The sequence below is a fragment of the Anomaloglossus baeobatrachus genome, chromosome 5, assembly GCF_048569485.1.
Source record: "Anomaloglossus baeobatrachus isolate aAnoBae1 chromosome 5, aAnoBae1.hap1, whole genome shotgun sequence".
Taxonomy (NCBI): domain Eukaryota; kingdom Metazoa; phylum Chordata; class Amphibia; order Anura; family Aromobatidae; genus Anomaloglossus; species Anomaloglossus baeobatrachus.
Window position 1 is genome coordinate 89,859,351 of NC_134357.1, and position 27,298 is coordinate 89,886,648.

At 40.4% G+C, this 27,298-nt stretch overlaps 1 protein-coding gene across 30 annotated transcripts in view; it reads left to right on the forward strand.

The window, feature by feature from the left end:
- ANK3 (ankyrin 3) overlaps nt 1–27,298 on the forward strand; it is a 1,059,766-nt gene that overhangs the window by 1,013,963 nt on the left and 18,505 nt on the right. For 21 of the 30 annotated variants that reach the window (XM_075348673.1, XM_075348677.1, XM_075348666.1 and 18 more), the window contains 7 exons: nt 3,132–3,213; nt 7,549–13,782; nt 15,596–15,670; nt 15,820–15,951; nt 16,656–16,802; nt 21,823–22,489; nt 25,198–25,525. In XM_075348673.1, the coding sequence (XP_075204788.1) occupies nt 3,132–3,213; nt 7,549–13,782; nt 15,596–15,670; nt 15,820–15,951; nt 16,656–16,802; nt 21,823–22,489; nt 25,198–25,525 (7,665 nt within the window). Of the gene's footprint in view, nt 1–3,131; nt 3,214–7,548; nt 15,052–15,595; nt 15,671–15,819; nt 15,952–16,655; nt 16,803–21,822; nt 22,490–25,197; nt 25,526–27,298 lie in introns of all 30 variants that reach the window. The other 9 variants (XM_075348692.1, XM_075348694.1, XM_075348693.1 and 6 more) reach the window with 5 other exon arrangements.

Consider the following 27,298-nt stretch of genomic DNA (forward strand, 5'->3'; position numbering starts at 1 on the left):
AGCTGCAACGTTACTGGAGTATCAAAAAGCACAAGGTGTGCAATACTCGGGGACATGGCCAAGGTAAGGAAGGCTGAAAAATAACCACCTTTGAACAAGAAACATAAGATAAAACGTCAAGACTGGGCCACGAAATAGCTTAAGACTGATTTTTCAAAGGTTTTATGGACTGATGAAATGAGAGTGACTCTTGATGGGCCAGATGGATGGGCCAGAGGCTGGATCAGTAAAGGGCATAGAGCTGCACTCCACTCAGACGCTAACAAGGTGGAGGTGGAGTACTGGTATGGGCTGGTATCATCAAAGATGAACTTGTGGGACCTTTTCTGGTTGAGGATGGAGTGAAGCTCAACTCCCAGACCTACTGCCAGTTTCTGGAAGACAACTTCTTCAAGCAGTGGTACAGGAAGAAGTCGGTATCGTTCAAGAAAAACATGATTTTCATGCAGGACAATGCTCCATCACATGCATCCAACTACTCCACAGCGTGGCTGGCCAGTAAAGGTCTAAAAGATGAAAAAATAATGACATGGCCCCCTTGTTCACCTGATCTGAACCCCATAGAGAACCCGTGGTCCCTCATAAAATGTGAGATCTACAGAGAGGGAAAACAGTAGACCTCTCAGAACAGTGTCTGGGGGGCTGTGGTGGCTGCTGCATGCAATATTGATCGTAAACAGATCAAGCAACTGACAGAATCTATGGATGGTAGGCTGTTGAGTGTTATCATAAAAAGGTGGCTATATTGGTCACTCATTTTTTGGGGGGTTTGTCAGAAATGTTTATTTCTAAATTTTGTGCAGTTATATTGGTTTACCTGTTGAAAATAAACAAGTGGGATGGGAACATATTTGGTTTTTATTAAGTTACCTAATAATTCTGCACAGTAATAGTTACCTGCACAAACAGATATCCTCCTAAGATCCAGAGCCAAATCTAAAAAACCCCGCTCCAACTTCCAAAAATATTAAGCTTTGATATTTATGAGTCTTTTGGGTTGATTGAGAACATAGTTGTTGATCAATAATAAAAAAAAAATCCTCTAAAATACAACTTGCCTAATAATTCTGCACACGGTGTAATGATTTCTGGTAGTCACAGTTGTATGATGATTTTGGCCAGTCCTACAACTGCTGCCATTATGATACCAGCATGCTAAGTCACACTCCCATAGAAATCAGTGCATGGACTTCACAATGGGCTCCTTAAGTCCAACTCAAAGGAATTAATAATACTAATCTCTTGTTAGCTGGGTTTTAAATAGAATAATTAAAGGGGTTTTCCAAGTAGAATATTGCCCCCACAAGTTTTAACTAGATAAAGTATCAAACAAAACAGTTACTCACCATCCTTTGCTCCAGTGTCATCTCTCTGCCACAACCTTAGTCTTTGTTTACAGGCTACAAAGTTAATGCCACAATAGCAGAGCAGGTGGCTGCTGCAGCTAATCACTGACCACTGCAACTTGTGTCAACCACCTCAACATCACTACTGAGTCCCAGGGGCAACAAATATTTTATACTAGAAGTATATAAAGTATGACTTTTACTTTGAAAATCCGTTTAAAGGGAACCTGTCAGCAGATTTTTGGTACCTCATCTGAGATCAGCATGATGTAGGCAAAGAGATCCTGAATCCAACGATGTATCACGTAGATTACTGGGTCCAGCCGTTCTCACAATCAGAATTTTTAGATTTAGTCATTTAGCAGCCCTGCGAGAGCTGTCCCATCCACACCAGGCTCTCTATAGAGATTGTACATTGACAGGTGGTTAAACGTGGTGTCACACATAGCGACGCAGCAGCGATCACGACCAGCGATCTGACCTTATCGGGATCGCTGCTGCGTCGTTACATGGTCGCTGGTGAGCTGTCAAACAGGCAGATCTCACCAGCGACCAGTGACCAGCCCCCAGCCAGCAGCGACGCGTGGAAGCGTAACTAAGGTAAATATCAGGTAACCAAGGAAAGCACTTCTCTTGGTTACCTGATATTTACCTTAGTTACTAGCGTCCGCCGCTCTCACGCTGCCAGTGCCGGCTCCCTGTTCCCTGCACTTTTAGCCAGAGTACACATCGGGTTAATTACCCGATGTCTACTTCAGCTACGTGTGCAGGGAGCAGGGAGCCGGCACTGGCAGCGTGAGAGCGGCGGACGCTAGTAACTAAGGTAAATATCGGGTAACCAAGGAAAGGGCTTCTTGGTTACCCGATGTTTACCATGGTTACAGCTTACCGCAGGCTGCCAGATGCCATCTCCCTGCTCCCTGCTTGCTTCAGTTCGTCGCTCTCTCGCTGTCACACACAACGGTGTGTGCTTCACAGCGGGAGAGCAACGTCCAAAAAATGAAGCAGGACATTCAGCAACGACCGGCGACCTCACAGCAGGGGCCAGGTCGTTGCTGGATGTCACACACAGCAACAGCGAAGGGACGTCGCTGCTACGTCACAGAAAATGGTGACTTAGCAGCGACGTCGTCGCTGTCGCTATGTGTCACACCACCTTTAGGTGTCAACCAGAGGAGGGGGCGTGCCAGACTGCTGTGCTTCTGAGTCCTGACATTATAGTCTAAAGAATGAAAGTCCTGCTAGTTAAACAGACATAGCAAATCAACAATAGATTGGACCGTGACAAGACAGGCATCCCTGAATTCTTTCCTTTTTCTACCCTAGAAACAATTTCTTTAACCTAACATTACATAAAAAGAGTATAAAAAGTCATAGTCAGGTTGTAAAATGAAATATACAAAAGGAGTATAAGTAAAACTATGAAAAATGCAGCTAATAATACATAAGTTGAGTCTAGCGCAGCAACTTTTAACCTAATTAACGCAAAATTCAGTAGTTTTTGTCTATTGTTACATGCTATGTTATCATGTTGATTGTTTGTGCTATTACAATGTTGTATAAAATCAAGCATAGAGAATACATAAAGTAATGATTTTGACCACATACATATATTTTTATTTGTAAAATTTAATATAAAGTGTATTTTTCTCTAAAATGTTATATAAAAAAAAACAAATTGTACTATGCTGTTGTGTTTTTTACATATGATTTTGTATGTTTGGTTACTTCTTATATCTTTTATTATGTATTTCTTTAATTTATTCTATTATTTATTTTTCGCAGAATGAGAAAGTGGATCGTCGTCAGAACTTTGTATCTTTAGCCTTGCGTAAGCGATACAGCTATCTGACTGAGCCTGGAATGAGTGAGTTTATTAACAATCTAACAATACTAATCTCTTTAAAAGAAGAGTCTTCTTTACTGACATATGAAGTCACATATGTTAGTTGCACCTAAGAATGCAAGTTTATTATGGGAGTAGAAAAGAGCAACCGAAGTATCCTTACCCTAATAGTTTAATGAGGGCCTAGTCTGAATCTAATTTTAGACAACATTTCATGTTTTCTTTGGTTTTGTGGGAAAAAGTAACATTCTTTGAACTAGTGTCTTGTCTTGTCTCAAATTCACATCGATGGCAGCATATTATTGTGAAAAGTTTAATACTATTAGACCAAACAGCGCAAAAATATAGCTGGTTCCTTTTTACCCAGACATGTAGGTTTTTAACCCAGATAGAGCATTTCAAGTTAGGGTCCCGATATATTAGAGGTCACCTTGTTACTGGTTATTGGGCTCACATGCATTGGCCAATGCATAACCTAAGTAACTCTTTTTTTTTTTTCAAATATTCCTATAGCAGTAATGCTATAAGGTTCCCTTATTCAATGTTAGCATTTTAGAGTGCAGCTGTACGTATTTTTGTAGTCCACTTGGTGAAAGACACCACCGCCAGAATACAGCACCTCCTTGTGCTCACTAACTATTGACTCATGGTCATCATGTGTCCAAGCAGGCAGAGAGATAAGGAAGAGAGAGGTGAGGAGGGGAGCACGTCCCTTAAACATAGTTGGGACTCCTAACTATGGGCCTGCTGTAATCTGTCTGCAACCAATAGAAAAGCAAACCTGTCACTATAACACACTATAGGGTACTTTACATGCAGCGATATCGGTACCGATATCGCTAGCGAGCATACCCTCCACCGTCGGTTGCGCGACATGGGCACATCGCTGCCCGTGGCGCACAACATTGCTAACACCCGTGACACAGACTTACCTTCCCTGCGACGTCGCTCTGGCCGGCGAACCGCCTCCTTTCTAAGGGGGCGGTTCATTCAGCGTCACAGCAACGTCACACGGCAGCCGTCCAATAGAAGCGGAGGGGCGGAGATAAGCGGGACGTAACATCCCACCCCCCTCCTTCCTTCCGCATTGCCGGTGGACGCAGGTAAGGAGATGTTCGTCGTTCCCGAGGTCTCACACATAGCGATGTGTGCTGCCGCAGGAACGATGAACAACATTGTACCTGCAGCAGGAACAATATTAAGGAAATGAACGACATGTCAACGAGCAACGATTTTTCATGTTTTTGCGCTCGTTGATCGTCGCTCATTGGTGTCACATGCTGCGATGTCGCTAACGGCGTCAGATGTGGGTCACTAACGACGTGACCCCGACGATATATCGTTAGCAATGTCGCAGCGTGTAAAGCACCCTTATGCTTGAAGTAGCACTCCAGGATATTTTTTTAATTAACTCATCCTGTCACTAGCCCTCTATTATATAATTCAGTGTACATTAACATATGTAATTGTTTCTTTCTATCTGGAAATTTAGGGGAAGCTACCCCTAATTTAAGTTTCACTTAACCCCCTGGATATTACATGGCTTTACGTTCTTTTGTAGCGAGTCACCAGAAGTTCCATATGATGCCATAGCTAGAGATGAGCGGTTCCGTTGAGGGTCAGTTCACCGGCAGTAAATCATCCTAGCTCCAGAGGCTCGAGCTTGACCCGAACCCCGGGACATGTCACTGATTGGCAGTTTGACTCTCCGCCCACATACAGCCAGCCATAAGCACATCATTTCCGGGGGAAGGTGGGTGGGTTTTTCCAATTTTTCTTTTGTGTTGCACACTACAAGTGATCACGCTATTGTTACCCCCAGTGTGCACCATTCAAGTTTTGTTTGCACGTAAAGTACCCAAATCCGAACCTTGATTTTTAAATTTGGTGTTCAGTTCGAAAACTGAACCCCAGGTTTGCTCATCTCTGGCCATAGCATGGACTGTACTAATAAAGTTCTCCACAGTAAGGTGAGAACATGAACTTATATCAATAATATATGATGATGACTGCACAGCTCCTCTCACAATTGTAATTTAGGAGATAATAGTTGAGACTTCCTTACTGTATAATGATAATCTGCTTATATAAGGATAGCATAAAAGGAAGGATAATCACATTTAGACATAGTACTGGGCCTACCTGGTCCTGTGATGCATCTTGCAGAATTTATTGCAGTGACTAGAAGAATAACATGTGGGATGTAAGATAGGTATCAAGAAGGAGACATAATTGAAGAAAACTGGAACTGCATGGAAGTAAGGCATGTAGGAGACGTACAGTGTGTGACAGACAATCAGGTGTGGGTGCAGTTATAGAAGAAATAAAAACTGTGAGTTTTCTTTTAATAGGAATTAAAAGTATATAATAGTGACAGATCCCACCTAAATTTGTCCGAGTTATGAAACTTTTTTAAACATTCTTTTAGGGTCTGCTGATTCCATCGGGATTTCCTCATTTAAGACGGCAATCAATTAAAATCCAACACCTTAATGCATTACATGGATAGAAGCAGTATAATAGTGTCCTTGGTCTTAAGGGTGCTTTACACGCTGCGACATCGCTAGCGATGGCGAGCACGATAGCACCCGCCCCCGTCGTTCATGCGACATTTGTTGATCGCTGCCGTAGCAAACATTATCGCTACAGCAGCGTCACACGCACATAGCTTGTCAGCGATGTCGCTGTGACCGCCGAAAAATCCCTCCCTCAAGGGGGAGGTGCATTCGGCGTCATAGCGACGTCACTGTGGCGTTACTAAACGGCCGGCCAATAGAAGCGGAGGGGCAGAGATGAGCGAGACATAACATCCCGCCCACCTCCTTCCTTCCGCATTGCCGGTGGATGCAGGTAGGGAGATGTTCGTCGTTCCTGCGGTGTCACACATAGCGATGTGTGATGCCGCAGTAACGACAAACAACATTGTACCTGTGGCAGCAGCGATATTAAGGAAAGGAGCGACGTGACAACGATCACCGTTTTTTAACGATTTTGCGATTGTTGATCGTCGCTCCCTGCTGTCACACGCTGCGATGTTGCTATCGGCGCCGGATGTGCGTCATTAACGACGTGACCCCAACGATATATCGGTAGCAATGTCACAGCGTGTAAAGCACCCTTTATACAGCTAATTGTTGATGGCCCCAATCAATGAGATGCCCTACCAACAACTTTTTTCAAAGTTTTTCTAGACTTTTTCCATCATTTTCCTTCTGCTGTGGTAGGCCCAATGGCAATACTCTAAAACTTTAAAGTGTTACGCTTAATTAAAAAAACATGACTTTTGTGATCAAGAAGAACTCTTCTTTTAAAAGAAAATGTGAATGTATATATTCAATGGTAGTTTTCCAAATCCAGCCTGATTACTGTCAAACGTAAATTTATATAGAAAAAATTTGTTTGGAAAAGAGTAATTTATCCTGAAACTTAACTGGAACTTGAAAGGCTGGCGTTGGAAACAATTTGTACAAAAATAACTTAAAAGATAATGTCATAATCCATTGCTTGTTTTCACATAACATTCCATGCACGCTTAAGTCCAGAAACCATACTTTGGCTTCCCCTGCCTGACTATGTTCTCAGACAAAACGTTTCACCCAATGGTTTTTACATCATTTCATTTCATGTTTTCTTTGGTTTATGAATAAATAAGACAAAACAACAGCATGAAAAAAAATGCAAACAAAATACAATATTTGACAATATATTGAGAAAACCTGATCTTATTGGCTTTGTGATTGTGCAGCTTATATCTAAATTCTGCATGGAAAAATAAAATAAATATAATTTTCGAATGTATCAAAGTTCCTCCACATTTTTGCACCGTACTTGCCTGTCACATATTTCAATTTGCAGTCTGCATGAAAGGTACTGCCTAAATATAATATTAATTATTACTTATATTTTTTTCAATTGACAGTAATGTGTGAACCATGATACAACCAGAGAAAGCGCAAAAGGCAATACTAATTCTGAACACTAACCCTACACAACTATAGTGTATTCTGCAGGACGAAATTAGCACATCAGAAAGTCAATAGGAAGTTTCAGTAGCGAAGTGTTTTGTATCCCTTTTTGACATGTGCTGTCTTTTCTGTCCCTTTGTTGTTTTTTGTTCTGCTGTTTGTCATTCGCTTTGTGTTGCTTGTAGTGTTGGCTCATTATTCTCCAAATCCTTTTTTTTTTCATTTCTTCCATACATTAAAACCATAACCATCATCCTGACTCATAAAAACAGTTGTACTTGCTTTTGAAATAATATAATCGTTACTGACCAATTTTTTTTTTCTCTGGTCTCTCTGTTTTTTCAATCATTTTTTGTTAATTTTGCATTTAATTTTAATTTATTCATAAAAGAACCCATTGATCGGAATGCAGGAGCACCAAGAACTATACCTGTTACCTATTCATACAAGCCAGGCTTTCCAACAAGACCATATCAGTCATGGACAACTGCTCCAATCACAGTGCCTGGGCAGACCAAATCAGGCTTTACCTCTCTGTCAAGCTCTTCCTCTAATACTCCATCAGCATCTCCATTAAAATCAATTTGGTCTGTCTCCTCTGCCTCTCCAATAAAATCTACGTTAGGAGCCTCCACTACATCTTCTGTAAAATCTGTTAGTGATGTAGCATCTCCAATAAGATCCTTTCGGACAATTGCTTCACCAATAAAAACTGTTGTCACACAGTCGCCATATGCACTTCAAGGCTCCACGAGTTCACCAATTAGAGCGGCCACAATTGCAGAAGCTCCAGCTTTTAAGGGATTATCCTCAACCTCAGTTTTTACCTCCAGAACATCTCCAGTGACTACTGCTGGCACTCTTTTAGAAAGATCATCCATTACAATGACACCTCCAGCATCTCCTAAATCAAACATTAACATGTACTCTTCAAGCCTCCCTTTCAAATCAATCATTACCTCTGCAGGGTCACTTTCATCTTCACCTCTAAAATCTGTGGTTTCTTCTACCCTCTCCACTTCTAAAGTAAGCATTGCTCCCTCTCTTTCTTCACCTTTAAAGATTGGGAATGGGCCAAGTGAAGTTGGATTAGTGAATGGGTCTGCATCACCACTGAAGTATCCACTATGTTCCAATTACATCAATGGCTCGGCAGTAAATCTACAAGACAAGATATCGGCCGTAACAAAATCTGCAACTGCATCACTTAATACATCCATCGACACGGCTGAGAAAAGTTACTCCATTCCCACAACAACTCAAATGTCATATACACCAATCAAGACTTTTCCATCTACAGCATCAGCATTTCAGACAATAAGAGGTCCCCCTCCCGGTGCAGTCTACACAAATTTTAGATCTTCATTATCCTCGACTACCTCATCTGTTACATCTTCAACATTAACTGTACCGGTGTATTCCGTGGTAAATGTGTTGTCGGAGCCAACCTTAAAGAAACTGACAGAATCTGCATCCTTGACAAAATCTGCAGCTACCCTGTTATCAACATCAAAAAACATGTCAACCGAAACTAATCAGTTCAGTCGAATTTCCTCACCACTTAAGACATCCTTATTTCTTTCCCCTGCTGCCCTCAAGTTATCTACAACCTCTTCATTATCTTCAAGTCAGGAGATTCTGAAAGATGTTGCAGATATGAAAGAAGACTTAATACGAATGACAGCAATTTTACAGACTGATACAACAGAAGACAAACCATTTCATCCTGAGTTAGTAAAAGAAGTCAGAATTGAAGATGAGGAACCATTTAAAATAGTAGAGAAAGTAAAAGAGGACTTGGTAAAAGTCAGTGAAATTTTAAAAAAAGATGTGTTCTTAGAAAAAATGACGTCTTCATCTGACCAAGGAAAGTCACCAGATGATGACTGGGTAGAATTCAGTAGGGAGGAAATTGAAGAAGCCAGAGAAAGCGCTAGAAAAAACCTTCATCCCTCAGAAAAAGTAGATTTGAGATCTAGAACTTTATCTGAAAAGGACTATAATTTAACGAAAGTTATTGATTACCTGACAAATGACATTGGTGGGAATACATTTTCAACTCTTAAATACAAGTATGATGAAGGGAGGAAAGAAGGAGAAGAGAAACAAAAAAGAGTTCTGAAGCCAGGTATAGCGCTGCAGGATCATAAACTTAAAATGCCACCACCATCGATGAGATCATCGGCATCAGAAAAAGAGTTGTGCAAAATTGCAGACTCTGTATATGGGACAGACATGATTTTAGAGTCTCCTGATGACTTTTCACAACATGAGCAAGATAAAAGTCCTTTATCCGATAGTGGCTTTGAAACGAGAAGTGAAAAAACTCCATCAGCTCCACAGAGCGCAGAGAGCACTGGTCCTAAGCCACTTTTTCATGATGTACCTATTCCACCGGTTATTACAGAAACAAGAACGGAAGTTGTTCATGTTATAAGGAGCTATGAGCCATCAACTGGTGAGGTTGGAGAAGCTGCCAAAATAGAGCCACCACAGTTAAAACCAGAGAAAACATTCATGGAGCTAGACCAAAATCAACCTGGACCTTTAAAAGTTAAAAACAAAGCATTTCAGTTGAAAACTGGGATTGATGAAGATGACCATGCAGGGGTTTTAGGAAAGGGTGTAAGAGTGAAAGAAGAAACTCATATAACAACTACTACAAGAATGGTGTATCATCCTCCTCAATCTGCTGAAAAATCAGAAAGAATTGAGGAAACCATGTCTGTTCATGACATAATGAAAGCTTTCCAGTCAGGCCGTGATCCATCTAAAGAGCTGGCAGGCCTCTTTGAACATAAAACTTCAGTATCATCAGATGTTCAGAAGTGCGCTGATACTTCACAACAACATGCTGAAAGGGACATCAAAATGAAACCAAAACTGGAGCGTATAATTGAGGTCCATATTGAAAAAGGTAACCAAGCTGAGCCTACAGAAGTCATTATTAGAGAAACCAAAAAACACCCAGAGAAGGAAATGTATGTTTATCAAAGGGACTTAAGTCAGGGAGATTTTATCAAAGATATGGTAACAGAAAGAAATAAGATGTTTCCATGTTCAGATGAACAGGGACAGGGAGAAGAAGAAGAATTGACTGCAGAGGAGTCTTTGCCATCTTATTTGGAGTCATCAAGAGTAAACACCCCAGTTTCCCAAGAAGAAGATAGCCGACCAAGTTCTGCCCAACTTATATCAGATGACTCGTACAAAACACTCAAATTACTGAGTCAGCATTCAGTAGAATATCATGATGATGAGTTATCAGAGCTAAGAGGGGAATCGTACCGATTTGCTGAGAAAATGCTCCTTTCAGAAAATCTAGACGATGTGCAGGAGTCTTTGACGGACCACGCTGTACTCCTCGGACCTGATTTCCATCTACCTGAAAAACAATGCAGAGATAAAACAATTCCTGCCCCTAAAAAGGAAATCCTTTCCAAAATATATAAGGATGTAGCTGAAAATGGTTTAGGTAAAATGTGCAGTGATGACTCTCTTGATAAAGTGACAGTATTGCATTATGCCGGAGATTCTAAAAGTCCTAAACATGCAATGTGGATGCGGTTTACAGAGGATAGGCTAGACAGGGGTAGAGAAAAGTTATTGTATGAAGATAGGGTGGATAGGACTGTTAAAGAGGCAGAGGAAAAACTCACTGAAGTATCACAGTTTTTTCGGGACAAAACTGAAAAGCTAAATGATGAGCTACAGTCACCAGAGAAGAAGCCACACAAAAAGAACGGTAAAGATTATAACTCAGGTCAACATTCTACTAACAGTAGTCCAGAAAAACGAAAGATTACAGATTTTAGGACTTCCAGCGAGGACTGGACTAAAATGCACCAATTTTTGCATGATGGAAAGTGTACAACTTTAGCTGATGATCGAAAAGCAACAAGTCTGCCTTGTAGTCCTGAGAAAAAAATGTTTGACCACAGGGCAGACAGCCAACAATCAGGTGGATTTCAACTAAAACAGTCAAAACTCAACTCTATTAAATTAAAATTTGAGCAAAGTATAAATCTAAAAAATAAGGACAACACCCAGGAAGAAAAAAAACATGGGACTCCATCAAAAATTCCAGTTAAGAAAACACAGGACAGTCGGCTTCCCTTTTTTCAGTTTCATTCAAAAGATAAACCACAAAAAACCATTGAGGAAATGAATGGAGAGCTTCCTTTGCTGAAGGAGTCAATTTCAGAAGCCATCAATGAAGAATGTTTAAAATTCAAGGAAAGGATTAAAAATAGTGGTGGATTTTTAGATCACAAAGCCGATAAATTAATTGGAGGACTAATGGATCAGTTACCACAACAATCAATAACCTCCGTTTCTGTCACTAAAGACTCCCCTGAAAAGAAAACTTATAGAACATGGGAGACATCTGGTGCCACTACTCAAAAGATACAGAAGGAAAAATTGACGCATGTGGTCGTACAGAACAATGGAGAAGAAATCAATGGATCCCATCATTCCAACTGTGGAACTGATAAAGACAAAAAGTTTCCCAAAAATGGATCTTGTACAACTGATACAAAAGAGAGTGTTAAATCTCCTTCAAAAAAACTTTTGTACACAGAACTTGCTCGAAAGGATGTAGGACATATCAGTGATGAAAAACATGAGAACAAGAAGGAAGGGACAAATGTATCCCATATTCCCATCCGAGTCTCTGATGAAAAGAGAATATTGCATAGTGCAGACAGCCAGAAGAGTCAGTCAAAACTTAATGATGTTAATAGAACAGCTTCATTAGCTTTAAATAAGCAGATAAAACCTGATATATTACATTCTACGCTAGTGGCAGATGAAAGTAACAGGCGTGCAGATAAGGTCCAGGATTACCTTGGGTTATCACCTTCTACTGAAGAAAATGAGATATCCCCTGTTAAGTCCCCAGATTCTTTAGAGATTAGTCCTGTCAAAGAACACTTAGCCAATATTCATGAATCTATGCTAGTAGGGGACTTGAACAAAAAACTTCAGACAGGAAATACTGAGGTATTAAAGGAAATTAAGACATTACCTGTTTATGTTAGTATTGTACAAGTAGGAAAACAATATGACAAAGATGTACAACAAGGAGGTGTTAAAAAGGTAGTAGGCCAGGAGAGTAGGACAATTCAAGAATCAAGAGGCAGTCTCTTTAAGCAACAGAAACAACCCCCATCTCCTCAGGGCAGCCCAGAGGATGATACCTTAGAACAAGTGTCCTTTATAGATAGCTCAGGTAAAAGTCCCCTAACTCCAGAAACACCTAGTTCAGAAGAAGTTAGCTATGAATTTAATTCTAAAACCCCTGATTCACTAATGCCCTATATCCCAGGAAAACCAAGCCCTATACCAGAAGTCTCTGAAGAGTCAGAGGAGGAAGAGTTAGCCAAACTTCCAAGTATTAAACAGAACATCCCAGATGCTATAAATTCTGATATAGTAAAACCAGTTACTGTTAGTAAAGACTTAAACAAAAGATCAAAAGACAACAGAGTTGCATATATTGAGTTTCCACCTCCACCACCTTTAGATTCTGAGCACAGTGACTCTAGCAAAAAAAATATGGAGAATTCAACAGACAGTGAGATGGAACTAACTGAAGTTAATCTGCAAGATGACCATGACAAGTTCCTTTCAGCTGAGCCGGTAATACGAGTACAACCGCCATCTCCAGTTCCCCCTGAATTAGACATTAGTGATTCAAGCGATGATGAATCAATTCTTCAGCCTGTTGCTGTTAAAAAGTATACATTCAAAATTAAAGATGAAGAGATAAAAGAATGTTCAAAAATGAACTCTTCCGGGAAGTGTTATACTTCGAAGCAAGCTCAAGAGTCAGATATGGGCTTCAATGCACCATCTAATGACCTTGAACAAAATGGTAATAATGACCAATCTGTCACAGAGTGCTCCATAGCAACCACTGCAGAATTCTCACATGATACTGATGCAACGGAGATCGATTCTCTAGATGGTTATGACTTGCAAGATGAAGATGATGGCTTGACAGAAATCGATGCAAAACATGGTCTAAGTCCAGATGTGGAAGTGAAAAAGGAACCATGGACAAAAGAAGGAACCCTGAAACATAGTGATCGTAGTTTTAGTCAAAGTAAACTTGAAGTTATTGAGGAAGAAAAAGTAGTAATTGAGGAGTATAAACCATGTAGGAAAATATCTGATGGTGAAAAGAAAACCGAAGCTGGGGACAAGAAGCAAGGAGCGCAATTTTTTACTTTAGAAGGAAGGCATCCAGATCGACCTGTGTTTCCAGATACATATTTTAGTTATAAAGTGGATGAAGAGTTTGCAACACCTTTTAAAACGGTAGCTACAAAGAGCCTTGATTTTGATCCATGGTCCAGTAAAGCAGGAGATGATGATGTGTTTGAAACCAAATCCAAAGATGAGGAACCAAAGCCGTTTAGTCTGGCTGTAGAAGATCGCTCTCAAGCAACTACACCTGATACCACTCCTGCCAGAACTCCCACAGATGAAAGTACTCCAACTAGTGAGCCCAACCCCTTCCCATTTCATGAAGGGAAGATGTTTGAGATGACTCGCAGTGGTGCTATTGACATGAGCAAGAGGGATTTTGTTGAAGAAAGACTTCAATTTTTTCAGATTGGTGAGCATAATTCTGAAGGGAAGTCAGGGGACAAGGGGGAAGGGGACAAAATTACTGCCATCACACTTCCACAGTCAGGGGACATCTTAATAGATCCCATCCTAGAAACACAAGTAGAGACATCGACAGTTGAACGTGCTACGATCATCCAGGGAAGTGGAGATTGTCTGGATGGAACAAATGGTAATAATTCACTGGACAAACCAGCTACTACTTCCAATTGTAAAGTTGATCCTAAATTGCGTACACCTATAAAGATGGGCATATCTGCCTCAACAATGACCACGAAGAAAGATGGCACTGGAGAAGTGGCAGATAAAATAGAGTCTGTGCCAGATTCCCAGAAGTTAGATAATGAGAGCAAGGCTATATTCACAAACATTACAACTAGCGAGACAATTATTAGACACATAGAAATACATGATTTTCAAGCCGAAAATTTTAACAACAATAACAACTTGGATTCATTAGCTTTTAATGTAAATAATAATACAATCAATTTGGCACTTAGCGAAGATTGTGAATCTAAGTCTTCTAAAAAGCTTACTAAAACAAATGTTGATGTAGATAATGATTTAGGAACATCCAATAAAAACATTGATAGAGATAAGACAAAACACCAAAGAAATGAGCAAAAGTTGACAGATCCACCAGGGAATAGGCTAAGGTCTAGACTACCAGTCAAAGCATTATCAGTAAAGCCAGTTAATGACAGAATAAGCAATACAAACACATCAGTTAGAAGAAATTTGCCTAGTAAGGTTGTAAAAGAAACAAAACAGGTATATTGTTCAAATGTAGAAATAAAGTCTAAAATTCCAGTTAAAAATGTCAGCCGAGTTAATCCACCCATACAAAGAAAAGTGGCACCGAAACAAAGGCAGGCACAGATAGAGAAGGAGGCAAGTAAACCAACTCCTTCTAAATTACCAGTAAAGGTAAGATCTTTGCCCACTGCCACTTCAGCAGTCAAAGTAAAGAAACCTGAGTTCAGTGAGGTGTGTAAACATTCTATTGAATATTTTAAGGGAATTAGTGGTGAGACATTAAAGCTTGTGGATCGCCTTTCTGATGAAGAAAAAAAGTTGCAGCCTGACATCTCTGATGATGAAGAGAGCACATCGCGAAACACATCACTATCTGAAGCCACCCAAGTGTCCCAGCCTTCGGTAACATCGAGGTCTGCTAAAGACATGAAAGCAGACGCAGCATCTTTAAAATCAAAGATTGAAAAGGCCGACAGTGAGAGAAGGAGCAGTAGAAGGACTGGTGAGAATAAAGGCAGTCAGGTTTCTGGAGCTGTAATAGCTCACATCGTGGAAATCCAGCCTAGTTTGTAAACCTCTCGACTTGTTGACCTTAGTGCATGACCTGTCGTGATTGCCTGTGGAGTGACCTATGTTAGTTTCCATTCTTTCATCATCATCTGTGTCTGTGTCTTACACTACTCGTTCTTTATTTGTTTTAAAGATACACTTCAGTTAGTTAGAAAAGCATGCCAGTAAACAAAAAAAAAAAAAAGAAAATCACACTTTACCCATGGATCTAAACATGAAAACTGCCTCTTCAAGGCCAACATCATCCAACACTGAAACTCACTTCTTGTACACTCAACCAGCATGCTTACATCCATTTAATAACTGTACTCACAGAGATCAACTCGTACTCCCGACACACATAAAAGTACAAGCCGTAACAGTCCAATGTTTCTAGATCACACAACTTTTGTAGGGTAGTTTTAGTAGACAATCTCAAACTTCCAACACATTCTCGGAAAGCAACAAAAATTTAATTTCTCTTTTGTAAATTTCAGGTCCTCAGAGTCCATGTGAGCGGACGGACATTAGAATGGCCATAGTTGCTGATCATTTGGGACTTAGTTGGACAGGTACGAAAATGCTCCAATGTTAGCAATGCCACATGTGTAAGTTACAAATATACGAGTAATTATGTCCCTAGATTTCAATAATTTTAATTTTCTGGAAAAATTTGGATATCTTGACTAAGCTCATGCATAATCTTTTTTATTTGTTTTAGAACTTGCAAGAGAACTAAACTTTTCAGTAGATGAAATTAATCAAATTCGTGTTGAGAATCCTAATTCGCTGACCACACAAAGCTTTATGTTGTTAAAAAAATGGGTTATCAGAGACGGCAAAAATGCAACAAGTGAGTACTTGAATTTTAATGAGTTTGTTTTTTGTAACATTTATATGAAGTTAAACCCCAGTATTGATTAACAGTAATCAACATTACAATTAACATTTTAATATAATTTAACCTGTGGTGTTTTATTTTTAATGCGTTCATGCGTAAACCAGATCAAAATATCATTTTGCTGAAGATTATTACCAAGGAGTCAGTGAGCTAATTATTTTGTTGTTTAGCCTTTACCATTAGACACATATGGACATAAATATAGTTAAAAGTACTCACTTCAAGGAAATATGTATGAATGTATTCTTTTTCTGATAAAACTAAACTTGCAACAATTTTTGTGTTTTGCTCCATGACGTTAAATGGTGCATAGGTATGCATGCTCAACCTCCACTTCAGAGATTGACTATGGCACTGCTGGAGAAAGTCGACAATGCTTGGCTATTTCTTGCAGTCCCATAGACAATGAATGGAGCAGAGGTAAAACATATGCGCTTTCGCTCCATTCAGGAAGAGCTCTGAAGAGCATGGTTCCCAGATTCCAGAGCTCCATTGTTAGGATTATTAAGAATCCCAGCTGTCGGACCCCAGTTATCTTATAGATTGGGGATAACTTTCTATTGTGGGAATAGTCCTATAATGTTTTATTTCAGCTAAATTAGCAATAGAAAAAATGGTCTCATAATTAATGTAACATATATTTGTTTTTTTTTTAGCTGATGCCTTAACAAATGTCTTGACAAAAATCAACCGAATAGATATTGTAACATTGCTGGAGGGTCCAATTTTTGACTATGGAAATATTAGCGGCACTAGAAGTTTTGCAGATGACAACAATGTGTTTGGTGACCCCTCTGTTGATGGTAAAACTAATATCTATATTACAGATTCTTATAAATGAAATGGAGACAGCTTGGTTGTGTTCTTAGCGTTTTGTTCCATTATTATGTTATGACATTGTAATGTGCTCTACACCTAGTCCTGCTTGTTAGGCTTCGCATATTCACAGGGTTGTCATGATTTTTTTTTTTTTTTTGCTTTTAATTTGACAAATTTTTCAAAAATCACAGACAAATGATAATTTCCCTGAATGTATTTGTAAAAACATAATAGTTCATAGAGATCATAAGTTATACTATACTAAACTAGATAGACCTAGGTCTTTTTTCAAACTATGTAACTAACGATGTAACTATAATGGATGATTTCCTCAGTACACACAACATTGTCAGTTATAAATGATTTAGTGACAAAATATATAATTGGATAAATTAAACACCGGCACTAATATAGTTCTGGAGCTGCGAGCAAACGGGGAGTCCTGTGTGTACGACTTCCAAAAAATAAAATATAAGCACTTAAAATTAATTTTTGATCACCGCGCATCCAGTAGTATTCCAAATGAAGCCCTTCATATGCACAACCACTAAAAACTATCAGAATAGTGTAAAAATGTAGCTTGTACTGCTGAATTGATGTAAATATGTGGCACATTCAGGGATGCCAGTCACTGTAAGAACAATAAGACAGCGATGATCCCACCTAGATAATCCAATTACGGCATGCTGAAGTTAAATAAACATATAGCAAGTCAGGACACACGTTAAAGTGAACCTACACAAATACCTTGAATCAGAGGCTATAAGTGAGAAGGTCTCTGTACCGCCTTCTTAAGTAGCTTGTTGTTAGTTGCACTGCCTTCAGCAGATGATAGTGGACACGATACACATGCTGGAGCACCCGGGCCGGTGGTGCTCCGATAGAAACAAATCGTGTACAAAAATGCAAGTGTTGTGACAGGCACAGGTGGTGGCCACTATGGGCTCACACAAGGTCCAAAAAACCAATGCGTTTCGAAGGGCAATACGGCCTCCTTCGTCCCTGATCGACGCATTTCGAAGGGCGGAGGCCGCTTAGCCCTTCGAAACGCGTCGTTTTTTGGACCTTGTGTGAGCCCGTAGTGGCTATCAGGTAATCCACAGTACCCGGGAGCGGACACTGAGCTATGTACGGAGCGGTGGTATTCTGTTTCGTAGACTGTTTACATTCGACTGCTGGAAGAGTTAGTAACAGTGGATCGGTGGGTGTGCTGTATGTCAGATCCCTACCAAATGGAAACTGATGACCTATCATTAAGATAATATTACTGAAAAACCCTTTCAGCTATGTACGCTAATGTGCTTTATAACTGTATTATGTTGTACTCAATATCTGCAGATTTTCATTTGGAACTTCTTGTCATAACGCTTCTTCTAAATGCATGCATGTGAGACGCCCCGCGCCCTTTGCTGTTTCATATCATCTTCTTATTTGACCAGCTTGAGTCTGCATCTGCAATTCTTAAAGATTGAGCCACACTGTTCCTGTCTCTCCTCTGAATCCTTTACACCTCATCAAGACCAGAATACAGACGACTGCTCTTTCAATATAAGACTATCAGCTAATTCGTCTAAAATGAAGAATGTGATTAGGATTTTATCATTTTTTTTATCAAAACTTAAATTTTTACATACAGAACTACGGTATATTCTAGGCAGATAAAAGCCCTGTATATACTGTGATCCCTAAATTAAATTTAATCGGAATCTCATATCTGAAGTACTATCCACTATAATGATTTATATTGCTTTCCTGCAATATTCCTGTAATAGTCTTCACCATGAACTGGAAAATGTATTTTATTTATTGAAACTGATTGAATCTATATTTCCAGATGTGATTTAGAGCAATCCCTCACTGCAAATACAATACTATATGGAGATTTCAGAAGTGTGAACTACACATCCCGAGGTGGATTATATATTATAAATGTCATAGTCATTCAACAGTTCACATTTATTGTTCCAGTTGTAGACTATCCACAATTATTTTCAGTGCTCCATATATTTTACTTTTTTGGTTCTGAACTCGCTCACTGAGCATTTGTCACTATTTGTAAGTTCGAATTGATACTGTAATATATTCTCTTAAAGGGCTTCCTCACTACTTGGACAACAGCTTCTTATTCCCCTTGTTCGCCAGCGTTAAAACAAATAAGCCTATACTCACCTCCAGTGCGGCTGCGGTTCCAGTGATGTCTGAAATTGCGTTCCCATGGCCCACGTGACATTGTTATGACACTCAAGCCCTGCGACCAATCACTGCTGGCTTCCTTCTACCCGCCTTTGAATGTTTGAGCAGTAAGCCAGCGCAACGCTCACATCCTGCTCAAATGTCGGAAGGTGGGGAAGCAGAAACTGGGTGCAGATTGGTTGCGAGGCTTGCGTGTCATAATAATGTCACTTAGGCCCCGGGAATGCGACTTCAGACATTACTGGAACCGAGACCGCACCGGAGGTGAGTATACATGTATTTAATTTTACGGGGGTGAACAAGGGGAATGAGAAGGGGTTGTCCAAGTAGTGGACATCCCCTTTAAGAGATTTCAGCTAAATAATGTATCTTACTTCTGTACAAATTTCTAAAGTAGTTGGACAAGAGTTAAATTGTACCTCCAATGATCTATTTACAAAAGAGGAGAATATAAGAAAGATGGTTGAATAACTGCAGCCCTTAATATCATCTATTTTAATGTGAGCTAAAGGCTTATCTAAAATACAGCTAAAATTACTGGGATATCTTACATAAAGCCCCCGACATTCATTAGACTAATGTCGTCTCAAACCGTCTATATTGACAGATTTAGCCGAAGCTCTAAATAGTGTGGGGACACCAGCCAACTGTTCGTTTAGGGAGGTGATGATTAGGCAATTTTGGACCGCCAATCACTTTGTTTTCTTATACACATGAGATAAGCTCCTGTGTATAAGGGAGCTCGCTGACAGCCATCGAATGTGTAAGGCTGGCTTAAACAGAATATTAAAAGCTGTGTGTAGAGAAGACTTGCTAATACATTCATGTGATTACAGCAGCCTCTGCGCCAATTTCTGCTGTGCATAGAATTCTCATATTTGAAGTATTATTCTTTATTAAAATTAAATACATTGCCTTAATATGTCTGTTATACAGCACCATTAAATTTAACACTTTATGGTTTTGTTATCATAACTGTCCCAACTGGGGCTCACAATCTAAATTCACTACCAGTATGTCTTTGGAATGTGGGAGGAAAAAGGGGAGAACCCGGAGGAAACCCACACAACCTTACAGACCATTGGTCGGATTTCAACCCAGGGGTCCAGTGCTGCAAAGCAACAGTGCTAACCACTGAGCCACCGTACTGATAAAATGTTATGTTAACTATAGGAGATAACTGATAGTGTAAAAAAGGGCAATGATGAATGGCTTAATATGAATTAATGTGAATTAGTAGGTTTATAGAGATGATTGGGCTGCAGCTCCACTTATCTGTGACATGGCAGACCATGTTCATTTCCTGCTAGTAAATTTGGAGGAAGGAGAGATTTGAAGCACAAATAGCTCGGCTTTTAAAGGGAAATTGTAACTCGATTTGACCCCTATAAGCTGTGGCCACCACCTGTAGGCCTTTTATATACAGCATTTTAGTATACTGCATATAAGTGCCCAAGCTGCTCTGTATAACATAAAAAACAGCTACTCACCCGCAGAACGGTCCGGTCTGATGGAATTCGTTGGTGTCAGTCCTGCGCCTCCTATCTTCTTGCAATTGCCATCTTCCTTCCCAGCTCCGTGTGGATGACGCATCCTATGTCATTCAATGTCATTCACACAGTGTCCTCCAATGTGCTTCAGCAAACAGGCACTAATCTCTGCCCTGCTGAGGACAGATCAGAGTATTGTAGTGCGCATGCGTGAATGTCCTTTACCTTTCTCTGTGGCTGCGCCTTACAGTACTGAGCTCTGCCTGCCGCAGGGCAGAAAGAATTGCGCAGGAGCGCAATTAAGGACACTTTGTGGATGACGTAGGATGCGTCATCCACAAGGAGCAGGGAATGAGGATGGCAATCGTAAGAAGAGAGGAGTCGCCGAACCAAGATCAGTGAGGCCCATTGGACTGGACCAGCCTATGGGTAAGTATAAATAAAGGTCTCTTTTATGCTATACTGATCAGCTGGGCACTTAAATTTAGCATTCTTGAAGAGCTCACTGGTGGTGTCTGCAGATAATAGGGGACAAATCTAATGACCGGTTCCCTATAAGACAAAAGCTCCACAATTTTGTTGTACATGAGTACCTAGTAGCACTGCAAATTTTTCATTGGAGCAGCACTGTAATGAATGTCCATTACTGGAAATAAATAACTCTTCCAAAATAATCATTCTAAAAATATCTGGCAAAAGAATACAATAAAATAGTGCGTGGTGACAGATGTTCTATTAAAGCTTTATTTCGACTGATCATCATTTTACAATATTTGTTGCTTCCATCTTACTGTCTATCTATTGTGTAATCAGACTGTGATCATTATGAATGTATCTGTCCTCCATGCCTTACTATTTCTTTTTCTTTTCTCAGTGTTTCTGATCTTACCCATGAGCACGAATTCTCTTCACTCTCCAAGATCATCTTTCTCATCACACTCTATTCATCCACTTATTATTACTATACCTGAAATATTCTTATAGACGACCTTTCCTCTACCACTTCTTCCCTTTAGATTTAGCTTCAAAATGCTCTGTAGCCTTTTATACCAGTTTGGAATATTTTGTTTCCAGATGCACTGGTCTATTCATCTAAGAATGGGGAAAAAAAGATTAATAGGATTGCATAAGAACCTAAATATGTGGGAAGATGTCTGCAAACTAATGTTAATGTCATTCTACGTCACAACATTTCATTTTAGCATAACCGTGTACATTTCATGTGTTCGATCATTCTATCATATCAGCATGCTTTGTATTGTAATTTATTTTGGTTGTTTCATAAACCATTTCATTCAGGTCAGTGTACTGTTTTCCTCAGGTTATCCCACCATTCAAGTGGAACTGGAAACTCCCACTGGTTTACATTTCACGCCTCCTACCCCCCTCCACCAAGATGATTTCTTTAGCGATAATTCTAGTGTAGAGTCGCCCCTTAGAACTCCTAGTAGACTAAGTGATGTGTTAGTAACCCAACAGGGCAATGGAGATATTTCCCCTGCACCACCTGTGGTGGTGGCAGAAGACACATCTCTCGATGACAGCAGACCAGACTATCTAATTCACAGTCCGGATGCTTCTTATGAAATGGCCATTCATCGGGTGAAGTTTGAAGATGTTAAGTTGTACGATGAACCCCAAAATGAGGGTAGCTACATTGAAGTTGAAAAGTCTGTTCAATACAAAGAGGAACAACTGATTGAAAGAGCAGAAGAGGCTAACCAGCTTAAGAGAGAAACATCTGGTCCTGAGGAAGAGCTCACTGAAGAAAGGCTTAAATTACTGTTTAAGCATCTTCATCTTGAAGAGGTTGAATCAGAGGAGATGACTGAGGAGAAGGTGCAGGCCATCCTAAAAAATGTTCAACAAGCCGAACAAGAGATGTCTTCAATTGCAGGTTGGCACACAGAAGCATCAAGCGTTCATGTGGATCAGTCGACAACTGAGCGGAAACTCAATAGTGAACTCCTAGAGCGATTGGATGACAGGTATGTCCAATTTACCTTAATAAATGAAAATAGATTCTTAGAAAAAAATAATTTAATTAGTACTATGTATGATAAATTGCAGAAAAGAATAATGGTGTTTGAGCTAAACACATACTTAATATGTCTCCCAATCAATAGCGGACACAGACAGGAAAGGACCCTAGAGCTCATCAAGATGTACAATTTCGCCTGGTTTGGAGGTGGTAGTGGGCCCCCTAACCTCTTGGTTTCCTGTGTGGCCACACAGGTTGCACCAATGATATGTCCACCCCTGCTCCCAATGTTACTAACAATACCCCCGTTTTTTTTCACTGCTGAAGTGGTGCTTTAAATCTAAATCCCCTGCCCCCATCTTATTCTGACCCTTCAGCGTTTTCACCTTTTATCGGGATCGCTCTGGTCCCTGTAACTTCTGACTGACTGGAAATGAGAAGTAATGTCACAAGCTCTCAATGTATCTCCATGTGAGCCAGAACGAGGCTCTCATAGACTTGTACTGAAGAGTGACCTCGGTGCGCTCCACGAATCACTAGAGCTGCTGGCAAATCATAACTGCTGGAGACTGACAGGAAACGCTGGAAACAGATGAAGACGCTGGAGGGTGAGTATAAGACAGGGGGCAGGGGACATAGATTCACAGCAGCACTACAGTGGCGAAATCTAAAAAACACTCTAGAGTGGTGCTTTAAAGATCACTAGTAGAATCAGACACAGGACACATAGAAAAAGGCCCCTTTATGTGGACCAATATAATTGGCAAACGAGTGTTCCTAATCATCGGCCTGTGTAAACATGCTGCTGACATGAAAATCATTGTAGTACACAGCACATCACTTCATGTATATAGGGAATAAGCTGCTGATATATTGGATGCTCTATGGCAAGAAAATGTCTGTATTAATAATCGTTCTGTTTGTATCAGCTTATGTGAATGACCACTAAACAACGGCTGACAGACTTATGTAAAGTTCATTGTTGCTTCCTTAAAGTGAACCTGTCAGCATGATTTAATATGTTAAAGTAAACGTATAGTCAAAATGGCCCTGTTACACTGATTTAATAGATACTTGTAGTTTAGAAATTGGCAGCCAGCTTCTTGTTTAATTCATGATAGACGTTCTGGTGCAATTTCCTTTTCTTGCATCGGGGGCAGGACTGTGGGTAGGGTCACCGGCTGTGCCACAGCTTCTCTGCGTTTGTGCGAGCCTCTTTTTTTAAATATAACGCTAGCATTGCCTGCAGGAAGGGTGGCGTTTGCGCACGTTCATTCGCTATTGGCCTTCATCAAATGGCGGCACATGCGTACCCTGACATCCAAGGGTCTTCTGCAAAATGGCACCAGTGACGGCGCATGAACAGATTCAAACTTCGATTTAATGGCTAGCCAAGATCTAAATCTGTGCATGCGCCATCACCAGCAACATTTTGCTGAAGAACTTCCGAAGTCAGTGTGCACATGCACCAGCTGCAACGTCATCCAGTCTGTGCATGCCCTGACACAAGCACCATTTTTGCTGAAGACCTTCGGAGGTCAGTGTGTGCATGTGCTGGCAGCAAAACAATTCAATTTGTGCATGCGCTGCCACCAGCATCATTTTGCTGAAGACCTTTAGAAGTCAGTGTGCATATGCATCGTCTGCAACGCCTTTCAATCTGTGCATGCGCTGCCACCAGCACCATTTTGCTGAAGACCTTTAGAAGTAAGTGTGCGCTTGCGCCGGCTGCAACGCCATTTTGCTGAAGATTGTTGGATGTCAATGTGCACATGCGCTGCTTGCGGTGCTTTTTTGCTGAAGACCCCCAGGGAGATGAATGTGTGCAAGCGCCACCCTTACTGCTTGTTGGTGCTACCACAAAATTAAAAGATGAGACTCGTACCATTGCGGAGGTGCTGTAGCAGAGCCGAAGTCCCTAACCAGAGTCCTGCAAGGTACACGAAAAGGTATTTTGCAACAAAACTTCTATAATGAATTAAACAAGAACAATGCTGCGGATTTCTGCACTACAGGTGTTTAATAAATCAGTATAACAGCACTATTATGGCCATATCTTTAATTTAACATGTTAAATTGTGATGACAGGTTCCCTTTAAGGGGAGAAATCTATCCATTTATATTTTCCTTTCCTTTTGAATCAATTAATGGGGCAAAAAAATGTCTAAAATGATAGGTGTGAATACAGTCTAAGGGTACGTGCTCACAATCAGGACTCACTGCATCCTGGACACAGCAGGTCCTGACCTGCGGGGCCCTGAGTCTCCTCCGAAAGAGAATGCAGCTGCTTGTGCCCACAATCAGGGGTTGGTGCGCTGCGGTCTCTCGCTTGTGTTCTCCCTACGGCCACACACGGACAGTGGGCATGGGATTTCTAGAAATCTCATCCACTGTGCTTGTACTGTACATCGCAGCGTTTTGGACGCATGCTGCTTCCAAAATGGTGCAAACATTAATTAAAGCTTGATATTTTTTAAAAAGGGCTATTTTTTCATTTGCATATTTTTAAAAAACAGATAAAAGATTTGTTCTGTTTGTGAACATATATCGCTTATTTACGGAATAGGTAATTAATGTGTGATTGGTAAGGGTTGTGCTGGCAAAGTTTTATAGATTTCTATCAAAGATCAATATTAAGAATATAAATGTGTTTGTGTATATTTAGATTATACAAAACACTGAGTAATATATATTTCTTTGTTTGTGATTTTGTAGCCATGAGTCAATTACCTCATATCTCAAGGGAGAAGTAGGAAGGCTGGGATCTAATGTTAGTCCTTCTGAGTCATTACCAGAAGGTAAGACAAGTTCCAGTGCTCTGGAGAAAGAACCTGTAAAACTGAACGAAAAACAGAAACCAAAAACACTCCAAGGAAAAGTGGAGCAAACGCCATCGACAGGACATCAAAGATCAGAGATGACCACCAAGACAGTAATAGGAGGGCACAAGAGCTCCTTGCCTATTAGTGCAAAACGGACTGGCTTGGAAGAAGGAAAATCCAAGCCTTCAGCTCATGTGGAGGAAGGAACATCTTCTGAAAAGGTACAGTCCAATTTAGTTGTTGCGTAGCTAGGATGTACTGGAAAATATTGTGCCTGAGGAAATGGACAATATTTTATACACATGACTACTTTATTCATGATCTTGTAAGAAAAAAAAAAAAGAAGTCTAGAATTTCTCACATTCCCAAAAAGTCATATTAGTACTCATGAAGAGTTTTTAACCCAAGTATATGTGACAGTCATACAGTATATCACAAAAGTGAGTACACCCCTCAGATTTATGTAAATTTTTCATGGGACAACACTGTAGATATCACACTTGGATACAATGTAAAGTAATCAGTGTACAGCTTGTATAACAGCGTAAATTTGGTGCCCTCTAAATAACTCACCACACAGCCATTAATGTCTAAACCGCTGGTAGCAAAAGTGAGTGCACCCCTAAGTGAAAATGGCCATATAGTGCCCAAAGTGTCAATATTTTGGGTGACCACCATTATTTTCAAGCTCTGCCTTAACTCTCTTGGGCATGCATTTCACTAGAGCTTCACTGGAGCCGCTGGATCCTCTTCCATCCTCCATGACGACATCACAGAGCTGGTGGATGTTAGAGACCTTGCACTCCTCCACCTTCCACTTGAGGAGGCCCCACAGATACTCAATAGAGTTTACGTCTGGAGATATGATTGACTAGTCGAGCACCTTTACCTTCAGCTTATTTAGCGAGACAGTGGTTGTCTTGGAGGTGCGTTTGGGATCGTTATGTTGGAATACTGCCCTGCGGCCCAGTTTCTGAAGGCAGGGGATAATGATCTGCTTCAATATGTCCCAGTACATGTTGGCATTCATGGTTCCCTAGTGAACTGTAACTCCCCGGCAGCACTCTTGCAGCCCCAAACGATGATAGTCCCACCACAATGCTTGACTGTAGGCAAGACATACTTGTCTTTGTACTCTTCACCTGGTTGCTGCCACACACACTTGACACCCTCTGAACCAAATAAGTTTATCTTGGTCTCATCAGACCACAGGACATGGTTCCAGTAATAAATGTCTCCTTGTCTTCAGCAAACTGTTTGCAGGCTTTCTTGTGCATCATCTTCCTTTTGGGACTACAATCATGCAAACTAATTTGATGCATAGTGCATCATATGGTCTGAGCATTGAAGGGCTGACCCCCCACCCCTTCAGCCTATGCTGCAATGCTGGCAGCACCCATACATCTATTTTGAAAAGACATCCTTGACTATGACGCAGAACATATGCTCTCAACTTCCTTGGTTGACCATGGTGAGGCCTGTTTGAAATGAAACCTGTTATGTTAAACAGCTATATGGTCTTGGCCACTGTGCTGCATCTCAGCTTCAGGGTGTTGTCAATTTTGTTATAGCCTCAGCCATCTTTATGAAGAACAACAATTTATTTTTTTTCAAAGAATTCTTTGCCATGAAGTGTCATGTTGAACTTCCAGTATGAGAGAGTGTGGGAGTGATAACACCAAATTTAACACACCTGCTCCACATTCCCACCTGACATTTTTTAACATTAATGAGTCTAATTTCCAGAGAGGGAAAATGGCTAATTGGTCAAGCATGGTGGTGGGAGTGTCATGGTTTGGGGCTCCATGAGTGCTACAGGCTGTGGGAAGCTACAGTTCATTGAGGGAACTATGAATACCGATATGTATGTTGATATAATGAAGCAGAGCATGATCGCCTCCTTTTGGAAACTGGACTGCTGGGCAGTATTCCAACAGGATAACAACCTCAAACACACCTCCAAGAAGACCACTGCCTTGCTAAAGAAATTGAGG